Source organism: Morone saxatilis, unplaced genomic scaffold (genome assembly GCF_004916995.1).
Source record: "Morone saxatilis isolate NCDOM2014 unplaced genomic scaffold, NCSU_SB_2.0 Contig21, whole genome shotgun sequence".
NCBI lineage: Eukaryota > Metazoa > Chordata > Actinopteri > Moronidae > Morone > Morone saxatilis.
Window position 1 is genome coordinate 1,272,448 of NW_023339774.1, and position 13,654 is coordinate 1,286,101.

Below are 13,654 nucleotides of genomic sequence, written 5' to 3' on the forward strand. Positions count from 1 at the left end.
TTGCTATTTATTTTTTATTATTTCATCTTTCTTTTATACTAAACATGTATAAAGAAGGGCAGTATTGCAATGGAATGAAGGAAATAAGGTAATACAGAGAGTAATCTAATGTATGGTACCTCAAAAAGTATTGTGCGGCCTTAAAGGAATTCTCAATTCAATTCAGTTCAATTCAATTCATTTTATTTGTATAGCGCCAAGACAAAAGTTATCTCAGGACACTTTTCAAATAGAGCAGGTCTAGAGTGTACTCCCAACAGTTCCCACATTTGTTTATTCACACTCATTTAAACTTAGAGTGTGAAAAGCTTTTTAAAGAATAAAAATGGCGAAAGCAGACATTTAAATATAAAGTGAGTTCTGAATGTTTTCTCAAAATCCCAGAATCTTTTAGGTTTTTAAAATAACTTCAACTTTGTGTCATTTCCTCTCAGTCTCTCTGACTGGACCAGAAAAACCAGTGGAGCAAAAGTTCTATTACTGGGGAAACATCACCATCTGTTACAGTATTATGTCATATGGATTCACATGGAGCAAATCTGTCTGTTAAACGCTCATTCATTCATTCTACTCCAGAATAGTTGAACAAAAATAGGTTGCAGGATAAGTAATGCTGTTTATGCCAAACTTCAAGAAAATAACATCAGTCAAGGAATGAAAATTAGTCATCATCTATGTTTGTTGTGTTCTGCTTTCAGAATGATGAAGACAGTTAGAGGACAATTAGATAGAGAGGATGACCTTTTTCCAGGCAACTCTCATGGTTGGCCATTCTATTGTCTCAAATGGCTTGAAAAAAGTGCATATATCTGCTGTATGGAAAAAAATCTCCCTGTGCTGTGCGCTAAGCCCCAAATGTTTACAACATCTGGCTCCGCCCCTGATGTGAACTATAAGAGGAATGAGAGAGGATTTATTTGTGTCAGCAGGATGACCTGAGTGTGAAAGGTTGTACCACAGATTTGTTTATTAGTGTCAAATATAAAATTCCCATCCTTACAGAGAACCACTAACCACTAACAAAACATACTCACACTATTGTGCACAGGTATTGTTACTCTTAAATATCACCTCATGCACAAGGGCTGCAACTAACAACTATTTTCAAGTAATCGATTAGTTGTTTGGTCTTATGGACCAAACAAATATGTCATGTCATCTGTCATAACAATTGAGAAAAATGTCAGTGATTCCCAAAGTCCAAGGTGAGAATTTGAAAAAACAATTACTCAAAACAATTAGTCTATTATCAAAATAGCTGGCAATTAATTTAACAGCTGACAACTAATCGACTAACTGTTGCAGCTCTATCATGCGAATGCATTTAATTTTAACAGCATCACACATAAGCCTCAATAGGCTCTCTCTAGTCTCTGATGTCTCAGTGTGTCTCTATGATCCTCTTGCTCTTCTGTGACTACAACTTGCTACTTGTCACTTTGATCGTGAAGGTGACACTACTCGACGACTCAAGTGTTTAACAGTTTTATTGGTTAATTTAGCATAGTAGAAGCAATGTGATGGTATTCAGTTGTCCATTTTATTTTCCAGGACAGGAAGATGCTGTCTACAGCCCAGCAAATGCTGCAGGACAGCCGCACTAAGATTGAGCTGCTGCGTATGCAGATTATCAAAGTCAGTCAAGCCAGAGACGTGGATGGCTCTCAAGGTAAATCTTACTACACATACATGTGTCATTCTTTTTATAATCTCCAACAGCCCACATTATAAATAGTAACTGTGACAAATCCCATATACAGTAAGAGACTCATCATTAGTTGTATCTGGAATGCAAACTTAAGGCAAGTAAGAGAAGTAAATTATATAATGGAAAATGTATTAAAATCTCAAATCCATTTCATGGTATTAATCAATAATCAGTAATGGAAATCATGAAGTGTATGTATTGCTGTATTTTGAGGTCAGGTGCAGATGTCTCTTGCTTGTATAAATATGTTATGGTTCAGATACAAAGGTCTTAAAAGACTGGTGCTTTCTGTATCTGTCCTCAAATCTGCTGTTGATGCTCCCCCTGCTCTCAGGTCTGCCCGTGGAGATGATCAGTCCTCTGGAGCTGCGGGTGGCTGAACTCATGCACCACATGAAGATTGAATCGGCCGTAGCAGAAGGCGCCAAAAACGTGGTGAGGCAAATGAGTGGGCGTAAGATTCAGGACCGCCGCATACTTGCAGAGGTGGGTACCAGCTGGATAGTCCACACTTAACACCACACATTAACCTGGGACCTGTGCATACAAGGAAGAAACATCACTGACATCACTAACAAGAGTCATAATATAGCATAGTGAAAGATTCAGCAAATATGACAAAAATATATTCCCTATTGCATCTTTAAAGAGTGATGAAAATGCTGCTTACTATGAGGTTACAGTGGTGGGCCAAAGTTTATTAGTGTTATTTTACTTTTCAGTTCATTTAAAAACACTCTGTTGATTGGAAAGCTGCTGAAATTTTAGACCGCAAAAGATACATACGCAGAAGTAAGCAGTAGGTGCAGCAGCCGTCAAAATGTGATTAATACGACGTGAACTGTAAACTGACTCACATTCACAGTGCAGCAGTAAAGAGGAACCTTCAGTGTGGAAAACAGTGTTTATGTCTGTCAGACTGATTTGTAACACTGGTTCAGCCTGAGGTGAAGCTTAGCCAGAAAAGCCTGATTGAGACCAGGTTTGTCTGGAGGGATACGTTTCCATGGTAACTTGGGTCAGACTTTCTTGCACTTTCTTTATGAATCCGTTTCCTAATTTACTGAATTAAGCCTGGTTTAACTGATAATGTTTTAAAAATGTATTTACAGGTTTGCATTTCAACAGGATATACAGGTACCTCATATTAACAATAGAAATGATATGGAACAGGAGAATACCATAGTGAGAAAACCTTTACCTCTCTATCTTTATTATCCTTATCCCAGTTCAGAGGATAGCAGTCATAAGATGCAAACAATACAAATAAATATGACTATGAAACAAGTTGCATTACTCAATGAAACACCCTGCCGATGCCAGGATGGTCAGTCCTGGTTTGACTGGAGACCTTTCTGTTTCTCTACTGTCACTCTCTAAAAATTGCATGATCCCAAAATAAAATCAAGCTGTGCTCTTCAGGAGTCTTGTATGTCTCTCAGGCCCAGGCACGAATGCAAGAGTCATCCCAGAAGGTGGATTTGTTACGTCTATCCCTGGAGAGACGTTTAAGTGAGCTGCCTCAGGACCATCCCAAATGTGCTGCCATTAAGGAGGAACTCATGTTGGGAACCTTGCCTTCCTACGGCACGCCAAAGAAGCAATCCAACGCTTCGTCCTCATCGTCTTCTTCATCTTCTTCCTCCTTCTTTAAACCAGCCAGTCTAACAGGTTACTAATATATTCAAAAAAATATTTTTATTGTTTTTTTGTTAAATATCTCATCAGACCTCAACATTTTGTGATTTCTGTAATGTAATATCCTCATGCAAATTAATGTTCCCCATTAAACTTTAAATAGTGTTTTCAAAACTGCATTAATAACTGAAATGTTCTCCTTCAGGCCGGTTGGAGGTATGTTTGAAGGGTTGCCAAGACCTGCTGGAGTCTGTTCCGGGCCGTGGTCGTGTGACCAGTGTCTCAGCCAACCCCGGAAGCCTTTCTGATGGAAAGTCTCTGAAGGTGAGAGCCGGCCTATCAGGACGCAGCGCCAATGGCAAGACAACCAAGGCTGATGAGCTGTCCTGTAAGTCAACACTCCAAGACCTTTTTCACAGCAGCTACTTCCAGTGAGCCAACATGCACAATAGCAGCACCCTGACTCTGTTTGACCTGAATGGAACAGAGCATTAGTATCATTTTAATAATTATTATCATTGGTAACACCTAGTTCATGCTACTACTTATTAAAGCAAGCTTATTTATATAAGTTTAAATTCACATCACAACAAGATATTTGTCTTTTTATTATTATGACATATTTTCTCATTATAACTAGATAACAAATAACATCCTGCACCATGATTTTGTGAAATAACAACAAGTGTTTTGAACAAGATAAAGTAATTTGTTACAGGAAAGTTAAAGTTTGTTAAAGAAAAGTTTCTTCATGTATCTAGTAATAATGCGAAAATACATCATAACATGAGAAATATCTTGTTCTAATGTGTAAAGAATCTTGTAAAAATCCAAAAAGAAACATATATTTGAATATAATAATATTGCTACGAGCTCTCAGGACACAGATCTTAGTAAGGAAATCAACTGAAACTGTAAAAGTTACAAAAACAGGATTTTCTACCTGAAAATAATGTTATTTCTTACTTGAAGTGTCTGTGTTCAGGATTTTCCACTCCGTGTATTTATTTTAACAAAGTCTGTATTTTTCTCTAGTTAAAATATGCACACAGCCTGTTACAACCTTTATCAGTCTTTACTGCCTGTATCAGTCTGGATCTTTGTGTCTGTGCCTCAGCGGAGGTAAGCGTGGTGCTGAAGGTGGACAACAGGATTGAGGGGCGCACACAGTGGAGACAGCTGGGCACTGAGGCCTGGGGCCAGAGCTTCAGCATTGAACTGGAACGGGTCAGTGGCTTTCACTTACACAAGCAACTCAATTTACTACTGAGCCAGGACTAAATTTTTCAAATGGAATTAAACTGCATTTTTAGGATGAAAACATCATTACTGAGTTATTTTCCCTTGACTGCGATATCGCACAGCTACAATAAAATATTTTTGGTGAAATATTTCTACAGTAGCCAAGACGGGACAAACCAAACACTTGATCTAGATTTCATTTCACAGCCACCAGAGTTACTCCTACACGCTTAAAAAGGGTAGGGTGAAGTGAGAGAGTTGCAATCTGCAACTCCACGGCTAGATGCCACTAAATCCTACACACTTACTAAAATGATAAGGAAACTACAACAGATGGTGCAAAACATCATTTGACAACAAGGGTGTGAAGCACCATTGGTTGCAATATCCCTGGATGCGTAGAAAGTATTAGTATTAGTAGAACAGAATAGACTGGCTCTCTATGTTGACAGTCTCTCCATTTAACTCCTTTCAGCAGAACACTGTATGAGAGCAGTTAAAGCAGTGATAGACAAGGTTGTCCTTTGTTTCCATTGCGGTTCATATAAACCTTAGAGCTATTAGCATTTGCTGTTAATAGAAAGATTGTTGCTTAAAAAAACTGATATCAGTATGAGCCTCATAAATCCAGTATTGATCAGGCTAGTTGTGTTGTCACAGTTTCTTGCATTCTTCCTCATAATGATAGCCTGTAGCACTATACCAGTGTATTTAGGTGTTAAACCAACCACTGTTGGCTAGATAGTTTATTGCCAAATACCATCTCAATAACCCCTAATAGTGAACATCTGTTAACAGCCCATGAACAGTAACACAGAGCCTTGACATCTCGTCTCTCACTGGGTCAGAATGGCCAAGTATGTCTTTAATACTTTGTCAATGTCCCTACTCTACTCATGTAATCCCACTGCTAATCCTCTGACATTTGCTCTAATCTGGCTTTACCCACACACACCCGGCATCCCTGCTTAAGACTTGGTTTCTGATATTGCATTCTTTATTGTGCCTTGACATTTTAATGGGAAGTAGTTGATTTTATACATTCAGGTCAGTTTTAGGCAAGAGGGAAAGACCCCAAAAGTGCTTTAGTAGTGGAGATACCCCTACCGGAGATAGAACAAAGCTCAACAATGTTTTTTTATTTACAGGGCAGGGGGAAGTGCTACACAGCCCGTAAAAACAGTTGTATAATATTGAAGAAACCAATTCCATTGGTTGCATCTCAGCCTCTGTTTTGTGAGTCCCCTAACTTTATTAAAGTGATATATTAAATCACCAGGGGAGATTTAGAGTTTCTATTTCTTTGTGGCACTGCAAAGGTCTTACAACATTTGTTATTTTAGAGTTAAATCCACTGTTTGAACTGAAATGGATGTAGGCCGTCACCATCTTGCCAGTCCTGACTCCACTGGCTTCTGGCTAATCAAAAAATGGGCGAAGAGGTGGAGCGTGGGTGGAGCTGAGGAGGGCTGAATGAAGCCTGGTTACTGAAAACAGCCACCTATAATGGCACCCACCTGTCACTCAAAAAGGGCCATGCTCTTAATTATGCATACCTTTAAGCCTTAATATAATTTAAACTGGTTAGTTATATAAAAATGTACCCCTGTACAGTTTTCATGAACAGGGAAATTGTCTATAGAGACTAAAAGTGTTTTCTGTACCAGGCTGTAAATATGTTTATATCTGTTGTTCAGTTGAGCATTTTAATATGGGGCCTTATGGAGATTGATCACTGTTGGAGCCAGCCTCAGGTGGCCTTTAGAGGAACTGCAGCTGTTGTCGCTTCGCGTTGGCTTCTTTGTCAACTGCTTGGTTAAATCCCATCAACTTTTTATTTCATACTTTCCCTCCTTTCAGTAATTCAGAAAATAAAGCCATCCTTCTTTACCAAAGAATTTCCCCTTGGGGATTAATAAAGTATATCTTCTTCTTCTCAAATGTAAATGTAAAAATGTATTAAGTGAAATTATGAACATATTTGAATGTTTGCGTATGTTGATCAAGTCCAGGGAGCTGGAAATTGCTGTGTACTGGAGAGACTGGCGAGCTTTAAGTGGAGTGAAGTTCCTGCGGCTGGAGGACTTCCTGGATAACCTCCGACATGGAATGTGTCTCCAGCTGGAGCCTCAGGGCATCCTTTTCATCGAGGTTCTCACTTTCATATTGTACCTTCATTTCTTATTCCAGAGTTGACGTAATTTCCAAAAATGAAAAAACTTTCCAAAAATGTTTTAATTGGTGTTTTTTTATTTTTTTATTTTCTGTTATTGGACCAAGTAGCCACAAAAAATGGTGTTGTGATCCCAAATAGTAAATATTTATTTTTCCCTATGACACAGATGCCAAATAAATTGCTCCTCTGTTCATTTCTAGGTGACCTTCATCAATCCTGTCATTGAGCGGCGCTCCAAACTCCAGAGGCAGAGGAGAATATTCCCCAAAGAAAAAGGTATCAGTGTTTATTCATATTGCATTACATCAATTCTTTCTTTAGAAGTTATTTATTTGTTGATATAAATTGTTTTTTATTGTTGGTTCCAAACGTTGTTGGCTTGTATTGGACAATAAGGTTACAGTGTGGATTTAGATGTAGATATACATTATGGTTTCCCAAAAGCTATAATTTTACCTTTTTAAAATTGTGTTGGTTGCTAATTTTTTTGTGCAAAGGTCAGCCTAACGTTGTTATTAAAACATGAAAGGTAATTCAAACACCAGTTTCTATTTAAGCAGTTTTTCTTTCAGTACATACAGTAGTTCAGATTTGATATCTCTACTTTCTTTGTCTGCATTCCTCCTCACAGGGAAGGACTTCCTGCGTGCTGCCCAGATGAACATGAACTTTGCCACTTGGGGACGTTTGATGATGAGCATCCTGCCTCCCTGTAGCTCCCTGGAGCCCATGAGCCCTCCATTAGCGGGCCCTAACACTGGCTCCACATCATCCAGCACTTCTCCGGCACGGTAAGGCTCTGTGGTGTCTGTGGACACTGTGACCCAGAAACATCTCTTTGTCACATCTATGAAAGAGCTGTTACAAAAGTGAGCTATTAACTTCTTTGCTGAGCTATCCACAGTGACTTGAGGCTATTTTTCTACCCATTCATTATATCTGAGACTAGAGAAAATGTGACTTTAGCGGAGGGCTGATAGCAACATTATCACTGACCTGCATTCAGAGGTAAAAGGAGCAAGACGTAGAGGTTGTATAGGACTAGTATGTGAAGTTATACCATTAAAGGTACAGTGTAACATTTAGGAGGATCTATTGTCAGAAATGTATGTATGTATGTATACATATATAGGTATGTTTTCATTAGTGTATAATCACCTGAATATAAGAATATGTGTGTTTTTGTTACCTTAGAATGAGCTGTTTATCTACAGAGGTAGCAAACTCTTCTATAGAGGCCAACCAGGCAGCACAGCTGTGAGCTAACTAGCTAACAGTTAAGATTACAGTTAGCAGCGGGGTTTGGGGATTGTGGACATAATGCTCAGAGGAATTTAGGAAAGAGAGGGTGCATCACTGAAGCAAGTCAACAATATTAACACCAGCACAGCCGCAAAACAGCACTGAAACCACAATAGTGGCAATGTCATGGGTCCGCTTGGTTTTCAGAGAACCTGCTGTGGTGAATCTAAATTTTACTGAAGAACAACCTGGCAGATCTCCACATCGCACCAGAAAGAACACTAAAGACTCTCCATTGGTAAGCAAGTCAGGTGTTTGGTTTCAGTGGCAAATGCTTTATCAGTCATACACAGATTAAAACAAGGTTAATGGCAGAGAATTGACTGTTCGTAAGTCCCACCCGTTTTGAAACCTCGGTCAGGTTTCTCCTTTCCTGTACTTAGATATGCTATGTGCTAGGCTGGACTATGATGAAAAGGAAACTACATTAAATATGGTTAAAGAATAAAAGCAACACACATACACACACATCATCATATCTAAATAAGCTAATGTTAGCAAAATGCTAGCAAACTACCTAGCGAATCTTAATCAGTCACTAGCCAGTTAACAAGATAGCTAACAATAGATATATATTAATTGGCTAGTTAGCTAGTGTTTTGCTAACATTAGCTAGCTATCTTAAGATATGGCAATATATATATTGCTTTTATCTTTTCACCATCTTTAAAATATCATTGTCTTTCTGATAACACCAGCACATAGCATATCTAGGTATAGGAAAGGAGGAAGTTGACTTAGGAAGGGTCAATTGTCTGTTTAAACTGATCTAGAGCAGCAGTTGTGTACCATCCCTGATGTTTCTTCATCAAGGCTGTCATTTTTTTAAAAATTCTTCTTTGTTTTATTTTGTGTTTGAGTGATGTGTCACTTTATGTCTTTTGTCTGTTTACCCTGTTGATAAACAGAACAAAAGTCCCAAGCCCAGGCGACAACCCTCAATTCATCCACCCTTACAGTAAGTCATACTGATTAGGAATGTGGAAATCTTTTTTTCTTTGGAACAAAAACCTATATAGTTTCTCTATAATAAGATACAACTGCATAAAAATAAATAAACACAAATAAACTGTGCAGCAAGAAGGGAGTTAAGTTATAGGTGTTATGGTATATACACAGATTAGCCATAACATTATGACCACCTGGGCACCCTGGTGGTCCTTCGCTCAAATCCACAAGCTGCCCATTTTTCCTGATAAAATGTTCACTTGCTGCCTAATATATCCCACCCACTGACAGGAGCCATGATAATCAGTGTTATTATGCTCACAATGTTATAGCTGAGTAGTCTTTCGACCACTGTACACGATGCGCTGTACACTAATAATAATAATAATAATAATAATAATAATAATACATTTTATTTAAAAGAGCGCTTTTCTGAATACTCAAAGACACTTACAATATAATAAAAGAAGAATCAAAGAACATCAAATAGGTAAAAAACAATATAAAACAGTACATCACATATGTTAAAACACATTAGACTCAGATTAAAAGCTAAAAAACTGTGGGTTGAGTGTGGCATTGTTAGTGCACACTTCACCCACACATTCCACAACTTGATGGCAGTGGCTGCCATGCAAGGTGCCCAACTGCTCACCAGAACTGAAACTAAGCATTCACACACAGTCATAGCAATTTGAACTGCGAACCTTCCGATTAGTGGACAACCCACTCTACCTCTGAGCCACAGCTGCCCCCTATTGTGTATTGTATTGTATTGTATTGTATTGTATTGTATTGCGTATATATAAAATAACACAGTACTGAAGTAAGAAAAGTTTGTCTCTTGCTTCTTAGCTAAGCTGGGTGCCATTTTTAAATTCTGTCAATAAAGAATGTACATTCAGGGTGCCCGGTTAGCTTACTTGGTAGAGCTGGCGACCATGTACCGAGTTGCTGCAGCGGCCCAGGGTTCGAATCTGACCTGCGGCCCTTTGCTGTGTGTCATCCCCTCTCTCTACCCCCCTTTCCTGTCTGTCTTCCGCTGTCACTATCAATTAAAAGGCAATAAAAGACCAAAAAAAGAAGAAATGTACATTCAGGGCAGTTCATGTATTCATGTGATGAGTGCAGAGAAAACAATTACAAAATGGTAAAAAATGGGTAAGGAATTTTTCAGTTGAAAAAAACCTTTGTATTCTCATGCAGCACGGACGAAGGACTTCAGATGGAAGACTTTAACTGCATTTCAGTTTTAGGAAGAGGTCACTTTGGAAAGGTACGTATCTACTCTAACTTGTTTTCCTCTGCATTATCCTTGTACCTGTAAAAATGTCAATAGCAGCGATTTTAGTAATAAAAAGCATCCTGTGAGAAATGCAGGTTAAAGGTGCCGGAAGTGAAATTGTTCCTGTCTGTTCATGCCGTTAGCAATCTGTATCTAGCAAATGAAGCCAACACGGAAGTAATAAAAATTGCAGTTCCTCTAATGGCCAGTCCATCGCCGTAATGCCCCATATTAAAATGCCCAACTTTACAACAGAATAATATGGCTCATTCGTTTAAATTATATTAAGGCTTAATGTTACTCAGGACTGCTTCAAGTGACAGGTGGGTGCCGACACAGGCGGCTGTTTTCAGTAACCAGGCTTCATTCAGCCCGCCTTAGCTCCACTTCTTTACCCATTTTTGGATTAGCCGGGCGGGTAGGCGAGTCAGGACTGCCAAGATGGCACAGGTCGAGCCGACTACACACTGAGCTTCAAAAACGTATGGGTGACGTCCCAGAGACCACGTCCAATTTTAATCATACAGTCTCCGCTCCCCACATCACCAGACTGAAATTTTGCTGCCTGCCCTCAAGGCCTGCCTCTTTGTGGAGTTCTCTCTCCTGATTAGATAAAGTGGGAATGGGATACCAGAAAATGTATTGTGTGTTTACTGCAGAGAGGACAGACTGAGAGACCCACAGTGATGGTTGTCAAAATGTAAAGCTTTTTAACACTAACAAAAAAATATCACTCGCAGCACCTTTTTAAGAGCTAACCTGGAGCTTTAAGGCTGCTGACCCTGCAATCACTACTTCCCCAGTACATGTCTGGCCAGGAACTTCTGTTGCATGTCATCCCCCATTTCTTTCTTGTCATTTGCTGCTCCAGTCTGTACTCTAGAATAATGGCACGTTTTAAAAAAACAATTTATTTCTCCTGTACTTCTTGATTCAAGGTGCTGCTAGCAGAGTATAAGAAGTCAGGCAAACTGTATGCCATCAAAGCACTGAAGAAAGGAGACATTGTGACACGTGATGAAGTTGACAGGTGAGCAACACCTCAGCTGGTTCATTAGAAACATTATTTTTCGGTCAGTGATTCTTTCCACCACCCTGCCGTGTTCCTAAAGAATAGTATGTGCAAATATGTGACTGCACAAGGGGCCTTTACCACTAAGAAAGTTCAGCTGAGTCTCTTTTAAGGTTACTTGTCTTCACTGAGAATACCATTAGTGATCATATGAAGCTGGCTCTGTTAGCATTTTACATGCAAATCTGATAACTTGGCCTTGTTAGTACGATTTAAACCTGTGGAAACAGTTGTATCATGTCTCTGGAAGAGCTTTGTCTTTTTCCACTTTCCACATAGAAGTGCCCATTAGTGCTTCCACAGGTTTAAAAGTAAAAATTGATTATAATGATGTGTGTTTGTTTTCAGCCTTGTTTGTGAAAAGAGGATATTTGAAGTGATCAACGCCTCACGACATCCATTCCTGGTGAACCTGCACGGCTGCTTCCAGACCGCAGACCATGTATGCTTTGTGATGGCCTACTCCCCCGGAGGAGACCTCATGACACACATTCACACCAGCATCTTCACAGAGAAACAGACCCGGTTAGCACACATCATTACATCTGTAAACCACTGACACGCAGCAAAAGTACAGGATGTTAGTGTTATTTCCTTCTCTTTCTCTCTGATTGAAGGTTTTATTCGTCGTGCGTTCTGCTCGGACTGGAGTTTCTCCACCAAAACAAAATAGTTTACAGGTCGGTCTGTCTCCTCTACATGTCAGTATAGTGTACCTTGCATCATGTTGTGGGCATGTAGCATAATTTGGTTTGTGTCTGTCTGTCAGGGATCTGAAGCTGGACAACCTGCTTATGGATGCCGATGGTTTTGTCAGGATAGCAGACTTTGGCTTGTGCAAAGAAGGTAAAAATAAAATTGCAAATTTATGTCATATTCCACTTTTAGACTTGTCAAAATCTAAAAGACTTGCAACTCGACTCACCAACACCAATGACTCGTGACTCCACTTGGACCTTTGACTTGAAAATACTCGATACCTTTGCCCAAGCCCAAAGATTCAAAAGTATGTTATTTAAAAAGTGTGCCACAAATCAGGTAATTTCCCGCCATTTCCTGAATCAACCATAATACTATTCATTTCCAGTAGGTCGACACTTAAAATTTGTGTACACACAGGCTCCATTGTGGTCCATCTGTTTTTTTTTAATTTTTCTTTTTTTTTATTATTATTATTATTTTATTTCTACATGGTACATTGGTGACATTATGTGATTATCATGTGACATTAAATTGAATAGACATACCTACAACACATCTTTCATTTATTATTACTCTATTAAATGACAGTTGGTGAAGAGTCTTATGACTTGTTTAGGACTCGAAACACTAAGTTTAGCACTTGGGACTTGAGTGCAAAGACTTGAGACTTACTTGTGACTTGCAAAACAGTGACTTGGTCCCACCTCTGTGAAATGTAATTCAACTTTAACAACAGAACTAACGAAACTAAACTATTATAAGAACTATAATTTTTTTCCAACTGGCACTCAGTGAAGTTCTTCATTGTTCTCTCCTCCAATCTGGTTGGATGCTGTTGGATTGGTTCACACAAAGTGGATCTGGGGAATTAAGTGTCGACTTGCTGTGAATGAATAGTGTTGTTTTAGGAAATTAACTGATTCATGGCACACTTTTTAAACAACATACTTTTTTTATATTTGGGCTTTGGGGAAGGAATCAAGTGTTGTCAAACCAAAAGGCTAAGTGAAGTCACGAGTCACTGGTGAAGTTGCAAGTCTTAATGATTTTTAGGGCCCGAGCACTGACCGTGCAAAGGCCCTATTGTAATTGAAAGGATTCTTATTTTTATTTTAGTAACTTTTGAATCGCATATTTGGAGGCTTTCCCGTGCTCGAAAACTCATGAAACGCGGCGCACATGTCAGTTGTGGCGAAAAATTTTATATTCTATGTGTCGCTTTTGGGTTGGCCACTAGGTGGCGCTACTATCATAAAAAATGCATGTAGACTAATAACTTCTGCAGAGTTTGTCGCACATTCAAAACCTTATATCCACGCGTTCTGTGAATGGAGCTGAAACTCCCCATATAGGCCACGCCCACTTCCGCCTATGATTTTTTTTGCGTTAGAGCGCGAAATGTCCATAAACTACTTTTTTGGTGTTCCTCCTATGTGCTTTGTCCGATTCGCACGAAATTTTTCACGTAGCATCTGGGGACCGTCCTGGCAAAAAAGTAATTTGAAGAATTTTGATATTTCAAAAAATAAGCACGTTATAAAATTAGCACTTCCTGTAGATTTTTCGTCAAAAAAGGAAGTG

At 39.0% G+C, this 13,654-nt stretch overlaps 1 protein-coding gene across 1 annotated transcript in view; it reads left to right on the plus strand.

The window, feature by feature from the left end:
• Window positions 1–13,654, plus strand: part of pkn3 (protein kinase N3) — a gene marked incomplete in the record, with an annotated part of 21,995 nt that overhangs the window by 5,267 nt on the left and 3,074 nt on the right. The window contains 15 exon segments of the mRNA XM_035667460.1: window positions 1,552–1,669; window positions 2,043–2,194; window positions 3,151–3,379; window positions 3,552–3,734; window positions 4,464–4,573; window positions 6,596–6,739; window positions 6,965–7,040; window positions 7,396–7,555; window positions 8,214–8,304; window positions 8,975–9,024; window positions 10,221–10,290; window positions 11,238–11,329; window positions 11,720–11,896; window positions 11,989–12,051; window positions 12,141–12,217. Coding sequence (XP_035523353.1) covers window positions 1,552–1,669; window positions 2,043–2,194; window positions 3,151–3,379; window positions 3,552–3,734; window positions 4,464–4,573; window positions 6,596–6,739; window positions 6,965–7,040; window positions 7,396–7,555; window positions 8,214–8,304; window positions 8,975–9,024; window positions 10,221–10,290; window positions 11,238–11,329; window positions 11,720–11,896; window positions 11,989–12,051; window positions 12,141–12,217 — 1,792 coding nt within the window.